We start from the raw sequence: 17,939 nt of genomic DNA on the forward strand, positions 1-17,939 counted from the left end.
CGGAAGGAGACCCAGGAATTGGTCCCAGTAGGGATCTCCAGGAAGGGAACGTTGGTGGCAAGAATAAAGATGGGAGGGGAACTTCTTTTCATTACATGTGCTTTTTCAGAAAACATGTTATTATTGTGGTACAATATGCATAACATAAATTTCACCCTCTTAACCATTTTACAGTATTCAATTAAGTAGTCTTAAGCTACAAATTTGTGTGACCATCATCAATACTTTCAGAACTCTCTCATTATCCCTCCAAAAACTTCATACATATTCCTTCAATAACTCTCCATTTTTTCCTCCCCCAGCCCTTGGTGATCTCTAGTCTACTTTCTGTCTGTATGCATTTGACTACTTTAAGTACCGAATTTACATAAAATCCCATTATTTGTTGGGGTTTTTTTTGGTAACAGGGATTGAACTCAGGTGCCACTGAGCTAAATCCCCAGCCCAGTGTTTGTTCTTTTTATGACTAGCTTATTTTACTTAACATATAGTCTTCAAGATTCATTCATGGTATAAAATGCTTCAGAATGTCATTTCTTTCTATGGCTTAATAATATTCTATTGTGTGCATATGCCACATTTTATTTCTTCATCTGTTAGTAGACGCTTGGGTTGTGTTCACTTTTTGGCTATTGCAAACAATGCTATTATGAACAGTGGAACAAGAATCTGAGTCTCTGCTTTCTATTCTTTTGGATATACAAGCCTAGAAATGAAATTGCTCCATTATATGGTAATTCTTTTTTTTGGTACCAGGGATCGAACTTGGGTCCTTATGCTTGCGCAGCAGGCAGCGAAACCACTGAGCTAAATCCTCAGCCCTGATTCTATTTTTAATTATTTGAAGAATTGTCCTACAATTTTCTTTCTTCCTTCCTTCCTTCCCTTCCCTTCCCTTCCCTTCCCCTTCCTTCCTTCCCTCCTTCCTTCCTTCCTTCCTTCCTTCCTTCCTTCCTTCCTTCCTTTCTTTCTTTCTTTCTTTCTTTCTTTCTTTCTTTCTTTCTTTCTTTCTTTCTTTCTTTCTTTCTTTCTTTCTTTCTTTCTTTCTTTCTTACCAGGGATTGAACTCAGGACCTTGAGTTTTCAAGGCATGCACAGTGCCACTGAGCTAAATCCCCAGCCCCCTATCCAACAATTTTCTACAGTGACTGTACTACCTATCTCCCTAGAGTCCAACCAGCAATTTCTCCATGTCTTTGTGTGTATTCCTTTTGCATCTTTTAATCTGGCATATCAAAGATTTACCTATTCAAATAATAAATTAAATATTTTTAAAAGGCCCTGCGCCACAGATGAGGGTGAATGAGTGACAGCAGGAAGACAACAGTGATAACACACAAAGCAGCACTGACATTTAGCCTAGGAGTCAGGTTAGCTGAATTTTAGTCTTGACCCTGCCTTTGATTGGCCACATTACCACACCCTTTCTGGAACTAGGTTTCCCCAGGGATCCAGTGAAAGGGTTAGGTCAGGCGATCCTGAATTCTCTTCCTGTTCTATTATCCAGGGACCCCTCCAAATAGGTCATAAAAGAAATGTGGACAAGGTGGCCCTCCAGGTGAGTGCCCAGTTTCTGTTTGCATTGCCCACTGACAATACAGGAGACTGGAGGGTGGGAGGAGAGATGGTCAAGGTCTTCACTGCCTAGCTCCCTTTTTGCATTGCAGCCTCTGCGAAGACAGCTTTAGCCATACCCCTTTCTACTGGGCTCTTGAATTTCCTTCCCTTTTGTCATTAGGACTACAGGCGGTGTATTAGTTTGCCAGGGCTACTGTAATAAAGTAACACAGATTGAGTGGCTTCAACAATAGAAACTGATTTTCTCATAGTTCTGCAGGCTACCAGGACAAGATCAAAGCACCTGCAGTGTGGTTCATTCTGAGTGCTGTGAAAAGCAATCTGTTCATGCCTTTCGCCCAGCTATTAGTGGTTTGCTGGCAAACTATGGTGTTCCTTGGCATGTAGAAGCACTCCTCTGATCTCTGCCTTCATCTTCATTTGGGTGTGTGTGCTTGTGTCCACATTTCTCCCTTTTATAAGGACACTTAATGGTGTCTTTTAACTCAGTTATCTATGTAAACACCTTATCTCCAAACATGCTCACATGCTGAGGAACTGAGGGTTGGGACTTCAACGTGTCTTTTGTAGAGGAGGGGGACACAATTCAGCCCATAACAAGTGGTCACAGCTTCTGCCATGGCCTCCTTATCCCATGTGGCCTTCTTAAATGGTACCTTTTATTCATTTTCTTCACAGTCCCCATGAGCATGGCTTCTGTATTCTGCAGGGACTCATCCAGCCTCAGCACCTAGGCCGCTTATTCTTTTCAGAAGTAGTACTGGGCTGGGGATATAGCTCAATATAGAGCACATATTTAGCATTCACAAGGTCCTGGTTTTGAGCCCCAGAACCTAAACACACAAAAACCACTGAGCTGGAGAATTCCATGGCTGCTAGTCACCCCTGTTCTCTGTATTATACAGCTGCCTTCACCTCTGGCTTGCACCTGGGGAGCTTGGGGTAGGTACAAGGAAAGGATTTTGTGTATGCCTGTTGGGGCTGGGGAAGACTCACAGTATGTCCATAGCTGCTTTAGAGTTCCATTCCCAGAGCAGATCCCTTAAGGAAGAGGTAATGGTAAAGAAACCAGGAATTTCATCCCTCCCAGGAACCCTTGAAGGGGTCATGTGTGGGTGTTCAGCCTAAAGGAAAATTGGAGGAAAAATGATACATCGGCAAAGAGTCAAAGAGCTTACATGGGAAGTGACAATCTTAATCTATTTCTACAGAGCAACTGATTTGTGACTCAATATAAGAAATAGAGTTCTGAGAACTAGGGTTGAATGAAAAGGCCTTTCTATGAGTCATGAACCACCTGTCAAAGGAAATATTCACACAGGGACTGGATGGTGATTCTTGCCATGGGTAGAAGCCTGGGGGTGACCTCTCTGCCCCTGCCTACTTAGAAATGCCACCTATATAGAAATGGAGCTTAGAATTTCCTCTAGCCTTCTGTGTCCCCTGAAGATATGACATTCAGATCCACAACAAAGTCATTTCTTTCAACTACACGAACTAACACTAAAGTAGAAAAGTCCTTCCTTCCAGAACAGTGCCCAAGATGTTGGCTTCCACCTGAAATTGGCAGCTTCTAAAGCTGAGTCAAGTCTTAGCCAGCGTCAGATGCTGGCCACACCCAGGGATGGCTCCAGGGTGTTGTAAAGAAAATGCTCCATGGAAACTGGACCGATTCCAGCCATCCACTTTGATCTGAATCTGGGAGCCTGGTGGACCAGAAGCCAGTTTTGCTGCTCCTTGGGTGCTGGGCTTACCCATCCTACTGTGGCTGCCTCTAATTTCAAAATCATTTAGAAGACTCTTTTGCTCTCTGTTGCTCTGGCAAAACAGATTTGTCATGTCAGCAAAGCTCTGGTCACACCTTCCCATCAATACCATTTACTACTGTGGGCATGGCAGGGATGAGAGGTAGAGATGAGGGCCAGTTTTTCATAGATCATTACAAAAACATTAAGGAGAATAGCTTCATGGATTCAAAAACATCACAACTTATGTAAGTTATATAGAGATTTCCAATCAGCAGCTTATGCCAAAAGTCAGAGAATATTAGGAAGAACAATAACTTGAAATGTGCTTTCTTTGAGTGAATTATTTAGTAATTGCTAAGATTTTGCATTCTGGCAGGACATTATATTGTTGTTGTTCTCTTAAGGAGTCTTTAAACATAACTCATTAAATCTTTGAATAACTGAGGATATAAGCACAGTATTGCCTGGTTCTCAAAAATATACAAACGGTATACTCTTCTGTGGCTCCCTTTGGTTCAGGAGTCTCTGGCTCACCTACAATACACCTACAAGTATGGTCTTGTAGATGTCAAGTCACTTGTGCAAAATGGGAACAAGAAAGAGGCGCCACTTCTCCTCACTTAGTAGTGCAAGCCTGCATGATCTGGTTTGTATGTTTTAATGAGCAGAAATTATAAAGGGTGACCCAAAAGGGAGTGATAAATCAGGGTGACAAGAGAGAGATCAATGCAGGACAGACCTCTCTGAAGACAGGAGGCCTGACCTGAGATCTGACTGATACATGGGAGCCAGGCAGGTGAAGATCTGGTGACAGGGGATTCCAGGTGGAGAGAAATGTAAGGTGGTATAGCAGATCCTGCTAAATGAGTTATTCAAGATGCAAATAATGATTTTTAAAAATAGATAATCATCCTTTTACCAAATATCTAAAGAGCACCACATGTGAGGAAATGTGGAAGGTGTGTGGATGATGTTAGGCTGGGATACTTCTTGCAGAGGAGTTCTGTCATGTAAGAGCTCTATTATGTAACACATAAAAAACAGCCACACTTGGAAATATTTTGGGCCAAGGATTGCAGGTAGAGGGAACTGTAAATGCAAAGGCCCAGAGGGAAGATTAAACTTGATGTGCTGGGTTGATTCAAAGACACCAGTGCTCCATAGAACAAATTAGGAGTTTGGATTTCTTTATTCAGTGAGTAATGGAAAGTCATTGAAAGCTTTTATATATAGGAGAAACATAATCTTATTTACTGATTAATTTTTGTAAAAAAAATCAATTTTCTTGAGGCATTAATTTATAGACAATAAAATGCACTTATTTTTTGAAATTTTAATTACTTTTTATTGAAAACTGCACTGAATGCTAAATGTCCACCTTTACAATAAACAAATACAGTAACGGTAACTCACACTAGAACAAAACATGCTTCTGGATAGCCATTATTTTTCTGTTTGAGACAGTTTAAAGTTTTTCTTTTGTCACAAAAACAGAAATGTACCTATACAAAGGTTCAAAATATGTCATCTTTTTAAACAAAAAGGCAACAATTCACAAACGACTATGAATAGAACACATAACTAGTTGATACAAATCTAATAGGATTTGTTAAAATCAGTCACATCTAATAACACATCTGAAGTGTTCTTGTATAAAATATCACATGAAGAAAAGAATTTATCAATGTTTGAGAAAGTGGGTTTGTTCATTGACAATCTGACAAGTTACCCTTAAAAAGTGTTTCCTGAGACATAAAGAAATGCTACATTATTCTTCTTGAACCCTTATAGTTCAAAACTTTCCACTCAATAATATAGCTGAGGATCTGAAACTGAGAAAATATATTTGAGTACAAACAGCTTGTGAAACTTAATAATTTTTTCTTTTTTGCATCATCAGAGGGTATTACTGAACTAACGACCAACTTGCACGCTCAGTATGCAGTTCAGATGTGAGAGACACCTCTCTGTATAGGAAGGAGCCTGTGCTCTTCAATCCTATTTGTGCAGATGTCTAACAGGCAGTTTTCTCCTCATCTTTTAGTAATTTAATCTTCCCATTAATAAAAAGAGGTAACTAGCCCCTGTAGACCAAAGGGACTAGAGTCATAAGATGGGGATTTCCTCTTAACATTTTTTTATTTTGATGTTTGGAACTCTTGATGCAACAATCTAGAGCAAGGTGCTCAGGACCTGCTGTGTCCAAGGGACTGATAAAGGAAAAAGCTCTATTTATTCTTTGTGATTTGATGCACAGATGAAAAACTTAGCACACAATAACAGAAGATGGTTGTTAATAAGTTACGTCCTAGTCTTTCAGCGCTTCCGCAAGCAGACATCTTCAGTTTTCTAGTTCTTGTAGGTTTAACACTGCAACATCATGGATGTGTATGTCCAGGATCAGTTAAAAAGACTAAGACTTTTCTCTTAGTTCATCCATTTTTTACTGTCTCTTGGTCCCAAGTTTATCCAAATGATTACCTTTCAGTATTCTCTGGTATTGCTCGTTGGGGTGCTCTTGATTATCTGCATGTTTTGTGGGTTGGCTGGGAGAGGGAGCTTGGGAAGGATGTCCTACCTGCTTTTTTTTTTTCTTTTTGGTACTGGGGATTGAACTCAGGACCTTGCACTTTCGAGGCAGGTGGTGGAACCACTGAGCTAAATCCCCGGCCCAAGGATGTGCTATTGTGGGCAGGTTGTGAGTCACTGGGATGCCTCCAGGGATAATGCCTTGCATGGCTGCAGGAAGTCCTCCCGGGGCCACACCTACAACGCCTGGTGGATAACTGTATGTGGCACCATTGAGCTCAGGAAGAATCACTTGCTGGTCTATTACTGACCAAGGAGCTGATGTGACGAGGAATTCCTTGTTGACACAGTTTCTTAACCTTTCTGGAATGCGTCCTGTAGTTGCTTGGCTGATCCCAGTGGCAGCTGCCTGCCTCATCTCCAGGGATGCTTGTTCACTGTACCAAGCCATGTGGGGAGTACAGATGAGATTTGGTGCGTCTTTCAGTGGACCCTGAGCAAAGCTAAAGGGTTTAGATTTGTGCACATCAAGGGCTGCCCCTCGTATCCTGCCCTCTTTGAGGACCTGGAGTAAGGCTTTCTCATCCACCAAGTCACCGCGGGGTGGGCTGCATTCAATAGGAATGCCCCTTGCCTCATCTGCTTTATAGTAAAGTCATTGATGAGGTGGTGGTTATGTTCATTTAGATTGCAGTGCAAGGAGACACAGTCACTCTGACACAGCAAATCCTGTAGGGTATAGACCCTCTGCACGCCCAGGGATCCCTGTATGCCATCCTGCAAGTAGGGGTCATACGATATGATGCTGAATCCAAAGGCCTTGGCTTGAACAGCAACCGCCTGCCCTGTGGGACCAAAGCCAATGAGGCCCAGTCTCTCTCCACGGATTCAGGCTGCTCCTGAGGCCACCTCTCGAATCTATTCCATGCTCTGTACCCTCATCCCTTTCCGCAGTGCCTGGTACAGCCACGTGTTCCTCCGGTACAGATTGAGGATGTGGCAGATGATGGAATCAGCCATCTCTTCCACGGCTGCGGATGGGATGTTGCACACAGCGATCCCAAGCTTGCCAGCAGCTTCGATGTCCATGTTGTCATAGCCACTGTGATCTGAACGATCACTCTCAGGGCCTTGAACTTCTCCAAGTCCTCCCTGGTGAGGGTAATGGTGTTACATCATAGCACCCACAGCCTCGTTTAACACCTTTTCATGGATCTCCTGTGTGGACTGTGCTTCAGAGAAGGCCACAGTGGCCAGGTCCTTCAGAATGGGCATCTCCATCTCTGCCATCCAGCAGCGCCACCAGGGACTGGGGGTGCAGGGGGCCATTCATGTTCTGGGGTCGGATACCTTCACAAATTCTGTCCAGTCACTGTTGCTTGACTTTGTGCTTATCCACAACGGCCATTCTTTATCGAACTTTGCAAGTCTCTGATTCAAAAGGCAAAGTGGTCCTCTAAGAACTTAAGGGAACTCACAGAAGTCTGCATGCATTACGCCACTATGAACCCCATATCCATCTGTCCACCGAGTCTATGGTTCTCACGATGGGTTGTCCATCTCGTTAAGGGGTAACAGCTTCATTGGCTCAAAACCATTTAAGGTGATGAGGCCCTCGTCTGGGCCGCCGGGGTCCACAGCGAAGGGTTCCCGCCCCTCCCACCCCACCGGGCGGTAGTGGCAGCCCCCCCTCAGCACGGCATGGCACCCAACCCCGTCCCTTGCTCCTTGGGCCACTGCTGGCTTCTCCTAAATACACTTATTTTAAATGTACAATATGAGTTTTGATAAAATATATACATCTATGTAACCACCATCACAATCAAAATATATAGGGCTGGGAATTTAGCTCAGTGGTTCCTCCGCCTGCCTTGAAAGCACAAGGTCCTGAGTTCGATCCCAGGTAACAACAAAAAATTATATATATATGTCATATATATAATTATATATCATAGATTATCATATATTATTACATAATATATAATATATAGTAATTATATAATAATTATTTTATATTTTATATATTATCATATATATCATATTATCAATTTTAAATATATATATCATTTTTACCACCCAAAGTTCCCTCCTACCCCTTTACAGTTGATCTTCCTATTACCTCCCCAATTCCCAGCTCTAGGTGAGAGTTCTTACAGACACTCACTTTCCTAGTATTACTGTCTTACATGGCCACAGTACATTGAAACTAAGAAAATAACATTGGAGCTGGGCCTGATGGGACACACCTGTAATTCCAGCTACAAGGGAGGCTGAGGCAGGAGGATTTGAAGTTTAAGGCTTGGGCAACTTAGCGAGATCCTGTCTCAAAGTAAAAAGGATGAGGAATACATCTCAGTGATGCATTGCACAGACCCTGGGTTTAATCCCCTGTGCCAGGGTTGGGGAAAAGTAAGTAACATGAGTACAATATTATTAGGCAAGGCCAGGGATTTAGCTCAGTGGTTTCGCCACCTGCTGCACAAGCACAAGGACCCAAGTTCCATCCCTAGTACCAAAAAAATATATTATTAGTCAAAATACAAACAATAATTGGATTTCACCAATTTTCTCACTAATGTCATTATTCTGTTTCAAGATCCCATCCAGGATTGCCCAGGAATTGCATCTAGTAATCAGCCTCCTTGGGCTCTGGCAGTCAGTAAGAGTTTCTCCATCTTTTCCTTGTTTTCAGTTTTGATGAGCACTGGCCAGGTGTTTCATAGAATGTCCCTCAATTTGAGTTTAGCTGATATTTTCTCATGATTAGACCGGAATGAAAGGCCTTTCTCACTACACTATATCATGTTGACATGATGTCAACAGGCCCTATCACTGAAGATGTTAACCTTGATCACTTGGTTAAAATGGTGATCACAAGATTTCTTCCTAATCAAGTTAATATTTTTCCCTTTCCATGCTCTTTGGAATTGGGTCATGAGGTCCAGCCCCACAATAAAAGGGAGGCAAGTCAAGCTCCGCTTCCTGGAGAGAAGAGTATCTACATATATTCTTTGGCATTATTTATACAATTATTTTAAGATAGAAGAAATAATGGCATATTTGTATGTTTATAGAAATGATGCAAAAGAGATCTCCTTCTTTCCCCCACCCTCCATTTCTAGAGCTCCTTCCTATTTGCAAAAGGTCTACATCCTGTTTCTTACAATTATCTTTTATTTTGCTCTTTAAATTACTTATACTTTGTGTTTTTCATATATGAAAAACTATGTGATATTTAAGCTTCTGTGTTTGGTTTATTTTACCAAGCATTACACACTCAAAGTGCATCCATTTTCCTACAAATGGCTCAAAGTTATCCTTCTTTATGGCTTAGTACTCCATTGTGTATATAGACCACATTTTCTTTATCCATTCATCTGCTGAAGGAATGAGTTATTCTTAGAAAGGTGGCTTGGAACTCCAAATTACACTACATCTTCAACAACAACAAAAAAGATTTTAGAGAAATGACAAGATGAAGGAAAAGGACCTTGAGTCTGTAGGGTCAGTAATTGTGAAAGACAAATGTTTGGGAAATTAATGGTATATACTGAGGTTGATTAGTAAAGTTTGTTATGCAGATTCCTCTGCTATTGTCTCCAGGCTGATAAAGATCTAATAAGGGTCTTAAGTCATCTCTGTTGACAACTTTTGTCCTTCTTGGTAGGGAAGGGAGAAGGGATCCTTTTGTGCATGTATATTCTGCTTTAGGCAATAGGGATCAAGCAGAAAGCTTTCCTTATATCTGTATTTTCTCAATTGCCTTCAGTTCAAAAATAATCTTTATGCTAAAGTAGCAGCATGTTTGGGGTGAAATATTGTGCTAACTTTCAATGAAGTCAGAGTTTAATAGAGGGACTACAGTATTTACAGAGTTGTGGTTGGGGTTGGGCAAAGCCCAGGGGAGATAATGAGGCAATCAGAGACTGGCACAGGGGAATCTGTTTCGTCCTAGGCCTGAAGGAATGGGAGGAGGAGCTGGCACCACTGTTGCTTGGTGAGAGCTGCAATGGAGGCTGAGGCATTCCTGGTGGAAGTTCTGGCCCTAGACGGAGGAACACAGCCATGGCCAAAATGACACTGAGCATCGAGGGCAGAATCAGTACTCTGACCTTTGTCTCCTCCCATGCTCTGATCTGGCAGCCCAAGGGAGCCTGGTGCTGGAGTCTGCAGCAGTCAGCCTTCTGGGGCACAGACCTGATCTGAGGAGGGAGAATATGGATCTGGAGAGACAGATGGAGAAAAGAAACCAGCCTCTCAAATTCAAACACTCAGTAGAGGGGGAGCTTTAGAAACAACGGCTTTATCTTATGGGACATATTTGACATTTATAGTACTGCAGTTCCATTTTAATGTTTCTCATTTAGTCTGATTTCAGCATCTCTTATTAAGATTATTTACAGATGTAAACTACAAGCAACTTAACACCATGAACCATGGCCTCATCTGAGAATGAGCATGACATGAGGCCTTAGAGGAGGCCACATGATGCTTCAAGGGGCATGGGACCCTGGACACTAGAACGTGTGCTCCTTGTGCGAATTTGAGCCCTGGGAAGTGTCAGAGAATCTCCCATAACAAGAGGTCCCTGTAAGCCTGGAGAAAGACAAGGAGAAGAGCTATCACAAGGGACTGGAGGTCAGAGCTCCCTTTCTCCTTTTCTGGCTCCACTAGGTCTCTCTTACAGGTCTCTAAGTACCTTAACACCGACTTTGATGCATTTCCTGCCAGTTCCATGCAACGTGAGGGAGGAGCAATTTGGGGTTGAAATTACTTTCTACACCTGTAAAATGGGGATATTACCTACCTCATGAAGTTGAGGATTAATTAAGATAATAACATGACTTAGTAGGCTGGCACCTAGTAAGTGCTCAACAAATGTCCATTATTATTATTATTATAGGTACTGTAGCTTTCTCTCCTGATCAGAGGTTTTATCACATGTGACATATTGGTAAGTGAGTCTGAACAGATAATGCTTCATGTCTTCATGTGACATGTGTGAAATGAGCTGAGAGAAGTGACTGATGTGGACAGCCCCACCTCACAACCCACAGGAGGCACATTACAGTTGCCCAGAGTTCTAGAAAAGGAGGCAGCAATGAAAGATGGGAGGCTGGGATGTCCCAGAGGGCTGCTCCTGAAGGGAAACCAGGACAAATGCCCTCACAGCGACTTGCTCTGCTCCAGTGGCCCCTGTCCCTCTGTGGACTGGGAAGGAGGCCTGATGGCCACTTCCCTTAAAGAATGTGGGGAACTTTAGGGCTGCGGTCCTTTATAGGTAGGCTTTAGGGTAGCGGGGTAGGGAGACCCTGTGGACCCTGATGCCTGACCTCATCCACAGACAGCTCCACCCTTACACCGTGTTATTTTAGAGAAAAATAAGCTTGCTGTAAAAACAGCAAACACTACAGTGCATAAAGAAAAAGGCAAAAGTCCTTTTCCCGCTGGCCTTCCTCGGAAGTAAGCCCTGCTGTGACCTGGAGTCCTTCTCCAGCCCCAGTCCATCCCTGAGAAGTAAGTTTGCTACTGCTGGTGCCCCTGTCTTGCCGGCCCTCCAATTCCCCCTCTTTCCAGCCCTTTTAAGGAGTCCTTAGGCGCCTGGTTCCCCATTTCCTACACCAGTACACCCTCTAGTGGGGCTGCTGTGTAAACTCAAGGCGAAGCTGAGGACAGGAAGTGGTAGGCAGCAGGTGCGAACTAGGGCTCCCTCCCCTTCTCCAAAAATCAGGCTCCAAAATTAAAAGCTGGGCTGCTTTTCAAATCCCAGGGCTGAGAGGAAACAGAGTACAATACCACCTGCTAGAAAAGAAAAAAACCACCAAATTTACTACCACTGCCACCCTAACCTTTAATCAAAGACAGCTCTTTCACCTAGAGGTGGTAATAATACTATGATGATGATGATAATAATAATAAAAATAATAGTAACCATTTATTAACCATTTATAGGAGCCCTTATTCAGTGCCAGGCATTGCTTTAAGCACTTTAATTAGTTCATCTAATTCTTAAAACAACACTCCTCAGAAGTGGCACTGTTAACTTACTTTCTTTTTTTCTTTCTTTCTTTCTTTCTTTTCCTTCCTTCCTTTCTTTTTCTTTCTTTCTCTCTCTCTCTCTCTCCTTCCTTCTTTCTTTCTTTCTTTTCTGTGGTACTAGAGATTGAACCCAGGGCCTTCACACTGAGCTATGTCCCTAGTCCTTTTTTAAAAGTTTTGAGACAGAGTCTCACTATGTTGCTAAATTGGGCTTGAACTTGCCTCAGCCTCCTGCCTCAGCCTCCTAGAGTGCTGGGATTATAGGCACAGCTAACGTTTCTTTTTCTAGTTGAGGACACTGCACCTCATTTAGAAGTTCACTGCAGTAAGCAGGACTCTGCAATGGTTAGGAGCTCCAGCTCTAGAGCCTGAATGCCTAGGTTTGCCATGCTAATTCTACTACTTGTCAGCTCTGTGATTTTAGGCTTATGTTACAGAACCTCCATGACTCAGTTTTCTTTCTAGTAAAACAGGAATAATGACAGTGCCACCCTCTGAGAGTGGTTGTGAGGATTAGTGAGTTATGGCATGCTAAGTGCCTGGGTGCTCAGATTAAGTACTGGGCCTATGTCTCAGCTAGTGACTGACAAGGAGGAATGAAAACAGGTCTGCATGCTATTGAGGATCACAGGTTCATCACTATGTAATGTTGTCTCTCTACAGCCCACTAGCTCCCAGCCCCTCTTCCCCAAAAGTCCTAGGTCCTCAGGAGCTCGAGCTGTCAGTGACATGAGGATGACAAGTGTCTCCTCTGATGAGCCCATGATTCCTAGTGAGTCATGGGAGACAGAGAAGACTCTAGAACTGCTAGTGGACAGGGCCAGCACTGGGCCTTTTTCCTTGGAGGAAAGCTCTAAGTCCCCTGCCTGGCTTGGTTCTTGGTAGGGAGAATGAGGTGTACCCTATTTTGAGGGGAGCCTTGCCAATACTTATTAGAACTGTGCCCCCAAAGCTCAAGTACTCTCAAGGTGGGAATTAGTACAATTGCTGGAGAGCTGATAAAGGCACAGAGGAAGTATGGCTACCTACTAAGTGTGGTAACAACAGTTCTGTAACAGACGCCATCAGACAAGACTCCCTGGAGTGGTGATATCTAACCCCAAGTCTTCAAAGATGCAAGGATGATATGAAGTGAGAGGAAGGACTTTCCAGAGAGAGGCATGATGTAAAGAGGAAGCTCAAAACAGCATCTGAGAAGGGAGAGGGTTTGAGGCAAGAAGAAACAGAGACTGCAGAGGAGGTGGAAGTTTGGAAATCTTTGTGTAATCTGTTAAAGAGCTTGGACTTTCTTTGGTTGAAAATAGGGAACCAATGAAGACTTATATAGAGAGAGAGGAGGTGATGATGCTAAAATTTTTCCATCTATAAAATGGGATAACAATAGTACCTACCTCCATAGGGCTCTACTAGGATTAGGTGAAATGATCCATATATATATAAAGTACTTAAATGTCACCTAGAAAATGCTCAATAAATGTTAGTGCTGTTGCTGCTGACTATAATGTCCTGTTAGGAAGAGTAATTAGGTGGCAGACCACCAAGGCAGCACCTAGTGTAGGTGAGGCTTGGCCAGGAGGATGGGAGCCAAGACCAGCCTTATTCAGAAATCTAATGGTTCACAGACTTGTCTGCTTGCTAAAAAGTAAAACCCAAGCTCCTTGGTTTGGCTCACAAGTGCTGGGTAATCTGGCCCTAGCTGACTTTTCTGTTTCTCACACTGGTCTCCAGCCATGTTTTCTTCTAATCTTCAAATATGTTCACCCTAGCCCTTTGCTCTTGCTGTGCCTCAATCTGGAATGCCCTTCTGACACATCTTCTAGTGGCTGCACTTTGGTGTCATATAGTTCTTATTTCAAATGTCATTTCCTCTGAGAGGCCTTCCCTGAACCCCAGCATGTTGACCTTATGGTCAGATAAAATGACTTTACTTGCTCTCCTGTTTTATTGCTTCCTATCCCCTATTGGATGTGACTTGTAGAAGGGAACAGATTGTATCTTTCTTGTTCACCTTGTATCCCTGGGTCCTTGAACTGGAGACCCTCAATAAATGTTTGCCAGAAAAATGAAGGGCCCAAAGTGGTCTCTATTAGAGATTCATTCCTTCTAAGCTGTTCGTGGCAGAGGTAGCCTATCAAGCTGTGATCAGCAATTAGCACAATGCAGTGGATTCAGAGAACTGAGCATTTCATGCAGGGTCAGCCTATGGACTGAAGAGAAGGGACTTTGTCAAACAGATGTCCTTCTGATGGCCAAGGGCAGAAGGACAGACCCGAGGCAATGTTTATTACAGAGCTGATCACAGAGGTGGCAAAGGACTGTGGGTTCTAGAGAGGCAACAAGTGTGGGAGTAGGGATGGAGCAGAAAGTGGCTGGGGGAATACAGAGGCATGCTCTATCAGAGGGATATTGGGGTTCACTGGCTCAGGTCTGGTCTTCCATCCGGACCCTCAAATTTAATTTTTTAAAATTTTTAAAAATTTTTTAATTTTTTTTAATTTTTATTTTTTTTAAATTTAGTTTTTTGATATTTTCTTCAAAAGAGGTTTCATATAGTCAGACAACACCAAAATGCTTGATAAAAGATGCACATTTGTGTAAAGATGGTCATTGATCGTCATTACAAAATGTGAATATTGAGAATATTTTAGAACTCATCTCTAAAGACTTATGTGCGATATCTACCCTCCTCCTGGCAATCCTCTCTTCACTTGGCTTCCCAGACACTGCACTCTTTTATTTTCTCACTGTCACTGCTCCTTCTCGGTCTCTTCTGGTGCTTGCTGCTCACCCCAGCACTCACCTCTAAACTTCCGTTTCCAGAAAGTGGCTGGAGCGAGCCAGTGAACTGTCAGGGTATTTGCACCTGAATGTTCTCTGCTAGAACACTCTCCCTTTAGGCTGCTGCAAATCCTTGTCTGCATGTCACTTTCTAGGTGAGATATCTTCTCTGCCACTTTATTTAAAACTCTGCTCCCTCCAATCATTGTCTTTGTCTTAATCTTCTGTATAGTGCTTTCCACCAAGACTATGAACTTCTTGTTTAGTGCTTATTTCCTCTGACTAGCATGTCAGTTCCAGGACAAAACAGGTTTATCTTTTGTTTACTATTTATGATTTGGAAGAGTTCCTGGCAGACAGTACACCCTCAAAAAATACTCGCTGAGGGCTGGGGATTTAGCTCAATGGTTCCGCCGCCTGCCTCACAAGTGTAAGGTCCTGAGTTCGATCCCCGGTACCAAAAAAAAAAAATACTCACTGAATGAATGGTCACAACTTTTGGATTTTGCAAGTGTACATTTTAAAATGTACAGATAGTCTTATAAGTCTCAAGTCCCTATTTATTTATGGTTTAAAACAATAGAAAAGTATTCTCTCACAAAGTTACACCGTTCTGTAAACAAAGTTCTGTAAACCAGAAGTCAGAGATCAAGATGTTGATAGCCTTATGCTTTCTCTGAGGCTCTAGGGAAGAATTCTTCCTTGTATCTTTCAAGCTTCTGGTGCCCTCAGGCATTGATTTCTGGTAGCATGATTCCAATCTCTGACAATGGCCTCTTTTTCCGTGTCTTATAAGGTCATTTCATTACAGACAGCTATGTTAGGTAGAAATATTATAGTCAGACAGGGCTAGGCCCTAGGGGGAGTCAGTGCAGAGGATGAGAACACATTACAACTGTGGCTGGAGGTGCATCTGTTGAAGGCCAGGCCTCAAGATAAAGGCAGAATGACTAGGCCTACAGGCCTCCCCAAGGGATAAGCAATATACTATAATTGGTACCACCTGGTCCATAAAGTCTAGCTAAATATCAGTTACCAAGTCCATCAAACATCAGTCTGTCAATCAGGACCTCTGATTCATCTCTTCCTAAAACGTCCTTATTCTTTCCATGTACACTTGCTATGTGACCTGCTTCCATTAGATCAATATTACCTAAGCGGCTATGGTTGATCATAGTTTTGACTAATGTTGCACCCACCTTGTGATTTTGTTTTATAAAACTTCCTTTGAGAAGTGGGCTCATTGGCAACCCACTTTTGGGTCCCCTCCTGTCTCTCAGAAGCCATCTCTCTCAATAAATATTTCCTACCCTTAACCTGTTGTTTCTTAGAATTTATTCTTTGATTTGGGGGAACAGAAACTCGGCATATCTCACATCTAGCAGGTTGAGAGTTACACTTATTTTCCCTCTATCAATTTCCCATTGGACTTAAGAGCCCACTCTGACCCACTATGATTTTATTTTAAGCTCTTTAATTTATTTCATCTATAAAGCCTGTTTTTCCAAGTAAAGTTGCATTCCTCGGCTCAGCCTATTTAAACCTGAGTTTGAAGCACCTCCCCCACTTCTTGAGCAGACTGGTATACAGTACTTTGTGCGGGTAACTGCTGCGGCTTGCTTTGTTATAACAATAAAGCAATGAATACAGAATGCACTCAAAAATATTTTTTGAATTAATAACCTTCTGGAGGAGGGTAGGAGTGTGTGTGTTTGCAGAGGTGCAGCTTGACTGTTATGCTAGAAGAGGAAATTTGAGGGTGCATTGTCTCAGGCAAGGCCAACCTAGTCTCTGGGGTGGAGTTGAATCTCAGCCAGATAAATTACAGCAAAAAACAGGGAGATGCGAACACCAGGAGAACTACAACTTCATCTACGCTCTGCAGCATCAGGCGCAGCCGCAAAAGAAGATGGGCGGGGATTGCACAGCCGCAGAAGGACCTGGGCGGGTCTGCGCAGTCGCAGAAAGAGCCGGCGAGACGGGTTTATTAGTGTTCCGTGGTATTTCGGCAGGGCAGAGGCAGCAGGGCCCGGGAGGGCCTTATCTTTGTGCGCTTCACCCAGGCTCCGCCCCGCCTGCATTGGGTGCCAGTCCTTCCCTGAGACGCTGCCATCATGTTGCTGCCTGTATTTACCCTGAAACTGCGCCACAAAATCAGCCCTCGCATGGTGGCCATAGGGCGCTACGACGGGACTCACCCGTGCCTGGCTGCCGCCACCCAAGCGGGCAAGGTAACCGCTCCCACTCGCACACAGCCCGGACCCTGGGGACTCAGGACCTCCCCGGGCAGCATCCCTGTGGTCCCTCCCCTCACTCCGACTCCGCCTCCAGCCCAGGTTGCTTGGCAACCGCTGGGGCGATTTCTCTGTACCTCTTTATCCTCCCACAGCTTTTCTGAGAAGTTTGGCTTCTTTCTTTTCATTTCTCTTCTTTCCTTCCTTCCTTCCTTCCCACTTGCTTTTTAAAAATCAGTACATGTTTGTAGTACATAATGATTACATTAGTTTGGATTCTTATCGTTAGGCACTTTGGGACATTGTTGAAGTCCAGGACAGATAAGGAGCTTAGGAAGAGAAGTCTTCGTAAAGGAAGAAGGGGCTTGGCTGGGATTAGCAGTAATAGCCGACCTCAGATTCCAGCCCAGTGCCTCTCTGCTTGTCATTTGGAACTCCTTCCTCTCTCACATCCTTTACAGATAAAAGACTACAACCCCCCCCCATTAAAGTGTGTGTTTGTGTGTGTGTGTGTGTGTGTGTGTGTGTGTGTGTGTTGCAGGGGATCAAACTTGGCCTCTCACATTCTAGGCAAGCATTCTTATGACTGAGCTGCATCCCTGGCCCTCAAATTGCACTTTTGGTCCTTGACTATGCACATTCAAGTTTTTCCTCTTAATTTGGTAAGTATTAAATGCTTACTGTGTTCCAGATCCTTTCTGTACTATAAGGGTCACAGAGATTTTAAAAAAGATACTGTTATTCCACATATGTTGGCCCTATATATTGATGGAAATATGCCCAAAATACAGTGACTCCAAGGGTAATAATGTTTAACAGGTACAAAGCCTTATTACATTAATTATCTTAGCATCTTTACTTTGAGGGCAGTAGCATTGCCCTCAAAGTGTGGGTGATCCTGGCTCCATTACCTACTAATTTCATGACCTTTGGCAAGTTACTAAATTATAGTATCCACTTTAGGGTTGTTAGGATTAGACAATACAGGGCCGGGGATTTAGCTCAGTGGTTTTGCAGCCTGCTGTGCAAGCGC

At 43.2% G+C, this 17,939-nt stretch overlaps 1 protein-coding gene and 1 pseudogene across 6 annotated transcripts in view; one reads left to right on the forward strand and one right to left on the reverse strand.

Moving 5' to 3' along the window:
• Positions 1-17,939, forward strand: part of Bbs2 (Bardet-Biedl syndrome 2) — a 116,925-nt gene that overhangs the window by 67,502 nt on the left and 31,484 nt on the right. For 2 of the 6 annotated variants that reach the window (XM_087184616.1, XM_004847891.4), the window contains exon 1: positions 16,628-16,903. The exons of 1 other annotated variant lie outside the window; for it this stretch is intronic. In XM_087184616.1, coding sequence (XP_087040742.1) covers positions 16,787-16,903 — 117 coding nt within the window. In that variant the 5' untranslated portion in view covers positions 16,628-16,786. Of the gene's footprint in view, positions 1-16,623; positions 16,904-17,476; positions 17,569-17,939 lie in introns of those variants that run through there. 3 more of the 6 variants (XM_087184673.1, XM_087184696.1, XM_087184535.1) reach the window with 3 other exon arrangements.
• LOC101714042 (C-terminal-binding protein 2 pseudogene) lies at positions 5,770-7,479 on the reverse strand (annotated as a pseudogene).

The sequence above is a fragment of the Heterocephalus glaber genome, unplaced genomic scaffold, assembly GCF_053883595.1.
Source record: "Heterocephalus glaber isolate CG9 unplaced genomic scaffold, H.glaber_assembly_v1.0 deba00000071, whole genome shotgun sequence".
Taxonomy (NCBI): Eukaryota; Metazoa; Chordata; class Mammalia; order Rodentia; family Bathyergidae; genus Heterocephalus; species Heterocephalus glaber.